Here is a 6,936-nt window from a genome sequence, read left to right as displayed (position 1 = left end):
CGTCTGAGAGGTTTTTACACTTCCCTGTAGATTCTACACTATCTTTTTTAGTCACATAAGTGAAACATTTCAGCAGGTCTTTTCACAATGATGATCTAAGAGTTGGAATTAAACTTATTCCTCTTTTTGGAGTTCATGGAGGGTAGGGTCCAAAAGTTAGTCTGGCCTTCTAAATGTCACCGTCTGGAAACTGCAGGGGTGCCAAAAGAATTTGTCAACCTTTGGATAGTTCTGTGCCTGCCATTGTTTCAGTTTCCCGCCTTCGTTTCCTCTTCTGTACCTGAAATTAAACATAATTTAAAAACTTCAAAAGTGTTTTCAGGCTGGTTTATACAAGTAGGAACCTTCCTGTCCCTCTGTGGGTGTTAGTTTTAGGGTTTGCTCTGAGAGCACTGGGTCTGTATTTCCTTTCTTTTCATCTAGGCCCCAGTCTTTTGCTGTGTGCAGCAATGTAAGTAGCACCTGCAGAGAAGGGAACATGGATGAAAATAAATTTAACAGGACAAGCTGTGTCACTGGAATAGCATAATCAGTGCTCTCAGTTCTTGGCAGGATAAAGTAGAGCTCCAAGTTTATGGCTCTCAACCTGTTAAAGCCCATAACTGACGAGTGATCTACTAAATGTGTGAATTAAATTAAAAATAGAATACAACAAAAATTAGAGGAGAAAATTTAAATGGTGTGTAATTAAAGAACATTTATAACATTTCCTGTGATTTTAGTTTCATGATGTAGCACTTAATGCCTTTCAAATATGCTGCCACTGGTTTGAAGACACAAGCCCTATGTATTTATACCACTCCAATTATTATAATATGCAAGTAACTTATCAGAGGTGCTGGGGCATCCCCAAATGTACTCTTAAGATTTCCAAGGGTTTTAAATTATTCTTTCTAGATCTTGTGCACCACAGGATTTTACTATTCCATGGGGTTTGTCTACATTACATGTTATTTGCAAGGCTATAAACATCAGCATTTAAACCAATCTCTAATAAGGATTAGGATAAACCTATAATGGGGCACAGATTGTCCCATATCTGCCCAGTGTAGGGTTTCTTGCACCTTTCTCTGAAAACTTTTGATGTTGGCCACTGTCAGAGACAGGTAACAGATGAGATTGATTATGGGTCTGTCTGACCCAGTACAGTGCAACAGTTCCTTTGTTCCTATTGTGTTTGACCAACGCTGGATGACATAAGGCCGCTGAACACAATTTAGCAGTCAGCACAGACTAGGACAAATCATGGTCAGCAGCATCTTAAGTGGGCCAATCACTATCATGTTCAAGCACAATACAATTTTGTAATATAGCCAAGCCCCTGGTGCACATGCCTCGCGACCCCATGCGATCACTTGTTAAATTTCAAAGCCAGCAGGCACGGATGTTGGGTGCCCGAGGTCCTGCTGCCCTGGGATGGGGGCGATAATGTCCCCCATTAAAGGGGTACCCCTCATCTTTACGAGCTAGGGGCAAAAGTATGAGACGGTTCTTATTTTGCCCGAAGGGGGAGCAAACCAGCACAGCAGGGGGCCCTGCACCCTCTACATGAGGTGCAAACTCCACCCACTTCGACCTGCTACCAGCGAGCGGCCCACTTGAGAAGCAGATGGAGGGAGCCGCGACAGAGCCGTGGACCTGGCCCCGAATCCGCTCGCTGATCCCGCAGCCCCCCCACTTCCTCCCACGTGAGCGCCTGATTTGGGGCGGGGGGAGAGAGGAGGCGCTGCTGTGCTGCTCGTTCCGCGACTCCCCGTAGTTTGGACCCTCTCCGCTTCCCGTCCGCCCGAGGGTGACCGAGCGGCGGAGAGCAGGTGGCGCTCCAGAAGGTGGTGGCGGGGCACGGCCGTTGCGGCACCCGCCTCCCTTCCTCCCCTTCATAAGATGGCGGCGTGTCCTCCTCCTGCTCAGCAGTTCTGCGTGGCCGAGGAACGGAGCGGCCACTGCGCCGTGGTGGATGGGAACTTTCTCTATGTGTGGGGGGGATACGTGGTAAGCAGGGAGGAGACGGCCTGGGGCATGAGGGGTGGGATGGGCTTTGTTGCTACACGGCAGGGGCAACGCGGTGTGCCCCACAGCACCCTGGGCTGGCCGGGAGCAGCGGTTAATAGCACCCGGGTTCCTCCGCTGCCCCCAGAGGCGCTACGGATAACTGCGGGTTAAGTCTAGTTCCTCGTGACAGGGCTGCAACTGCCACACGGACGGGGGGGAGGGGTGTGCACGTTCTTCACGTAAATTCGGTCGCTGATTGGTGGGGCGGGACCCGCCGCGCGGGAAGGGAGCGGGTGTTTCAAATCTCAGCTGTCGAACGCTCGTGCTGCTGCGCTCGATTCTCAACGACCATAACGGCCGCCTCGCCGGGGTGAAGGGGCGCGTGGGTGGTGCCTCCAGGGAGCCCAAGGCTAGGAAATGAGCGTGGGGACTTCACTCCTGTCCCAGATACACTTCCCATGAGCTCCAGTGCGGTGTCCTGATAAAGATCGCACACACCCCTGTGCCCTCTTCACATTTCCCATCTGCTCCTGTGGGGTGTCCTGTGATAAAGATCGCACACACCCCTGTGCTCTCTTCACATTTCCCATCTGCTCCTGTGGGGTGTCCTGTGATAAAGATCGCACACACCCCTGTGCTCTCTTCACATTTCCCATCTGCTCCTGTGGGGTGTCCTGATAAAGATTGCACACACCCATGCCCTATTCACATTTCCCATCTGCTCCTGTCGGGAGTGGTTTTCTGAATAAAACACCCCTCCCACACACACCTGTCTGGCCCCCTTCCTGTTTCCCATCTGCTCAGGGAAGGAAGGGTTCCTTAGCAAAAATGCTTCCATTTGTACCTATGTGCTGTCCACCCAGTCACATTTACCAGCTCTTTTGGGAGGGGACCCCAAGTAGGGACTCTTGTCATACACACCTGTCCCCAGCCACCATTTCTGTCAATGGTACCTAATGTGATTGTTCACTAAGCATGGAAAGTGTGACACAAATAAACCACCCTGACACTTTAATACACCAGACTGGTAGGGTGTTAACTGTCACCAGAACAGAGGCAGCTAATAGGAGTTTCGGAGGGTATAGTTGCGGAGTCTGTGCTTGGAGGTAGCAGGACTTGATGAGTTGTGCATTTGATCTGGCTGTGGGTTCTTTGGCTGTTTGCTCTCTGTGTAGAGGCTGCACAGCTGGATCATAGGTACCTGAGTAAGCAGCTGAAATGGATCTGTTTGATCAGCATAGCTGTTTGAATTCTCTGAGTAGTTAATCGCTCCCTCGTGGTGAGGGGCAGAGTTGAACTGAGCTAAGCAGGGAGACTTGGTCACTTGCTAGGCAAACTCAAGAGCCCTGAACAGAGGGCAGCTAATAGGAGAGTTTCAGAGGGAATTAAGAGAAAGATTGTGAGAGGTTTTCCTTCCAGATTTGGTTCTACATGCGATTTCAAGATGGCCAGCAACGAACAGTGATGGTGACATGTAACGGAGGTCTTTTTTTTCTTTACTGCATGAAGCCAGAAGCGACTTCCTGTTAATGAAATGCAAATTGGTGGCCATGCTGCAGGATTGGAGGGGCAAATAAAGATAGTATTGAGAAGCTGAGGCATTCCTAGACAGTCAGGTTCAGGAAACATTGGTACCCCAGATTCAAGGAAGAACAGAGCTGGCCACCAAGAAGTCAGAAAGGAAGTCCGAGATGCAGCCTGGTGGTTTGTAACGACCAGAAGCAAGAACTATGCTGGAAATAGATGAGGATGGTCAGGCTGTTGCCCTCAGAGAGAAAAGGACTAGGAAAAATTCCACACAGCCAGTAGTATCCATTCAATACCAGGTCCTGTTTGGAAACAAAATCCAGCTGGTGAAAGGGAATGGAGAGATGTACAGGACACACCTCTTGATGTCAGCTTGGTCCAACCTGTAAGAAAATCAAGCTTTCCCACAAAGAGTTCTACAACTGTCCAAAGAAGACAGATGATCCTTGTTGGGGATTCGGTTCTCAGAAGAATTGAAAGAACATTCTGCAAGGGGCAGGTGGACATCAGGATGGTGTGCTGTCTTCCTGGAGCCAAGACATGAGACATTAATCCAAGATTGGATGGGCTTTTGAAGTTGACGGAAAAGGATCCATTGATGATGGTTCACGTTGGCACCAATGACAGTGTGTTGCAGGATATCTCTCAGAAGAGTGCTGAAGATGAATGGTACCTATCTATAATGTGTAGGGTGAAAAAGCTGCGTGATCATGGACAACTTTAAATTTGAGTGACACATGCTGGAGATCTACTGTTTCCAGCACTAAAACATTCTTGAACATAAGAATGGCCGGACTGGGTCAGACCAGTGGTCCACCTAGCCCAGTATCCTGTCTTCTGACAGTGGCCCAATGCAAGGTGCTTCAGAGGGAATGAACAGAATAGGTAATCATCAAGTGATCCATCCCGTCACCCATTCCCAGCTTCCGGCAAACTGAAGTTAGGGACACTTCAGAGCATGGTTTTGCATACTTATCCATCCTGGCTAATAGCCACTGATGAACCTATCCTCCATGAACTTATCTAGTTCTTTTTTGAACCCTTTTATAGTCTTGGCCTTCACAACATCCTCTGGCAAAGAGTTCCATAGGTTGACTGTGCGTTATGTGAAATATTTCCTTTTGTTTGTGTTTAATAGGCAGCAGATTAATTTCACGTGGTGACCTCCTAGTTCTTGTGTTATGAGAAGAAGTAAATCTTTCTTATATACGTTCTCCATACCACTCATGATTTTATCGATTTCTATCATATCCTCCCTTAGTTGTCTCTTTTCCAAGCTGAAAAGTCCCAATCTTATTAATCTGTCCTCATATGGAAGCTGTTTCATACCCCCCCAATCATTTTTGTTGCCCTTTTCTGTATCTTTTCCAATTCCAAAATATCTTTTTTGAGATAGGATGACCAGATCTGAATGCAGTATTCAAGATGTGCGCATACCATGGATTTATAAATTTTATAAGTGACAATTTCCTAACTCAAAAGTGTTCCAACTGTAAGGATATTTCAGGAGCACCAGTCAGGCCCACAGATTACTTTACAAGCCTAGCAAAGCAGACAATCACTGCTTGCTGTAGCAGACGAATGCCACTGTAATTCCAAATTCAAATCCAAGGAACAGGTTTATTTTAGCATAGGCAAAGAATGCCACACCCTAGTGCAGTGGTTTTCAAACTTTTTTTCTGGCGACCCAGTTGAAGAAAATTGTTGATGCCCGCGACCCAATGGAGCTGGGAATGAGGGGTTTGGGGTGTGGGAGGGGCTCAGGGCAGAGAGTTGGGGTGTGGGGTTGAGGGCTGTGGGGTGGGGCTGGGAATGAGGGGGTCAGGGTGTGGGAGGGGGTCATGGATCTGTGCTGGGGGTGCAGGCTCTGGGGTGGGGATGAGGGGTTTGGGGTGAAGGAGAGGGCTCTGGGTAGGGGGGGGCTCAGGGCTGGGGCAGGGGATTGGGACATGGGCTTACCTCAGGTGGCTCCCGGTCAGCAATGTAGTGGGGGTGTAAGGTAGGCTTCCTGTCTGTCCTGGCACTGTGGACCGTGCTCTGCCCTGAAAGCGGCCAGCAGCAGTTCTGGCTCCTAGGCGGAGGCGCACAGCTTTTGCCTGCAGGCACTGCCCCCCCCAGCTCCCTTTGGTTGATAAAGGTTTGATATATTTAGATTTCTTAAGGCATTTGACATGGTACTGCACAAAATTTTGATTAAAAAACTACAAACATATAAAATTAACATGGCATATATTTAAATGTGTTAAAAACTGGCTAACTGATAGGTCTCAAAATATAACTGTAAATGGGGAATCATCATAAAATGAGTGTATGTCTAGTGGGATCCTGCAAGGTTTTTGGCCCTACGCTATTTAAATTTTGTATCAATGATGTGGAAGAAAACATAAAATCCTTGATAAAATTGCAAATGGCACAAAAATTGGGGGAGTGGTCAGTAATGAAGCAGACAAGTCACTGATGTAGAGCAATCTGAATCACTTGGTAAGCTGGGTGCAAGCAAACAATGCATTTTAATATGGGTAAATGTATACATCCAGGAACAAAGAATGTAGGCCATAGTTACAGGATGGGATACTTTAGCCTGGTAAGTAGTGACTCTGAAAAAGATTTGGGGGGTGTGGTGGATAATCAGCTGAATATGAAGTCCCAGTGTGATGCTGTGGCCAAAAAGACTAATGCAATACTTGGATGCATAAACAGCGGAATCCCAAGTAAGATTAGAGAGGTTATTTTACCTCCGTCTTCGGTATTGGTCCGACCGCTGCTGGAATATTGTGTCCAGTTCTGGTGTCCACGCTTAAAGAAGGATGTTGATAAATTGGAGAAGTTTCAGAGAAGATCCACAAGAATGATTAAAGGATTAGAAAACATGCCTGATAGTGATAGACTCAAGAAGCTCAATCTGTTTATTTTAACAAAGAGAAGGTTAAGGGGTGATTTGATTACAATCACATGGGGAACAAATATTTAATAATGGGCTCTTCAGAGTAGTAGAGAAAGGTATAATATGATCCAGTGGCTAGAAATTGAATCTAGACAAATTCAGACTGGAAATAAGGGCTGTAATTTTTAGGGCTTTCAATTAATCGCAGTTAACTCATGCAATTAACTCAAAAAAATGAATCGTGATTTAAAAAAATAATCGCAGTTTTAATTGCACTGTTAAACAATACAATACCAATTGAAATGTATTAAATATTTTGGATGTTTTTCTACATTTTCAAATATAATGATTTCAATTACAAGACAGAATACAAAGTGTACAGTGCTCACTTTATACAGGTCTGTCGCATCTGACGCGCATTTAACATGCACGATTTCAGCTTTACGCGGTCGTCAAAAAAAAAAAAAAAAAGAGAGAGAACAATTTTAATACTGTACCTGTAGTGCGGGCGATTCCGCCCGCCATTCATCTCA

The 6,936-nt window shown here is 46.4% G+C and overlaps 1 protein-coding gene across 4 annotated transcripts in view; it reads left to right on the top strand.

Annotated features, from left to right (window-relative positions):
• Nucleotides 1-1,385: 1,385 nt before the first annotated feature.
• KLHDC1 (kelch domain containing 1) overlaps nucleotides 1,386-6,936 on the top strand; it is a 58,641-nt gene continuing 53,090 nt past the window's right edge. For 3 of the 4 annotated variants that reach the window (XM_054027972.1, XM_054027969.1, XM_054027970.1), the window contains exon 1: nucleotides 1,695-1,992. In XM_054027972.1, the coding sequence (XP_053883947.1) occupies nucleotides 1,885-1,992 (108 nt within the window). In that variant the 5' untranslated portion in view covers nucleotides 1,695-1,884. The other variant, XM_054027971.1, reaches the window with a different exon arrangement.

The sequence above is a fragment of the Malaclemys terrapin genome, chromosome 4, assembly GCF_027887155.1.
Source record: "Malaclemys terrapin pileata isolate rMalTer1 chromosome 4, rMalTer1.hap1, whole genome shotgun sequence".
NCBI classification, from domain to species: Eukaryota; Metazoa; Chordata; order Testudines; family Emydidae; genus Malaclemys; species Malaclemys terrapin.
The sequence above is the reverse complement of the archived record's forward strand: the minus strand, read 5'-3'. Positions and strand labels throughout refer to the sequence as shown.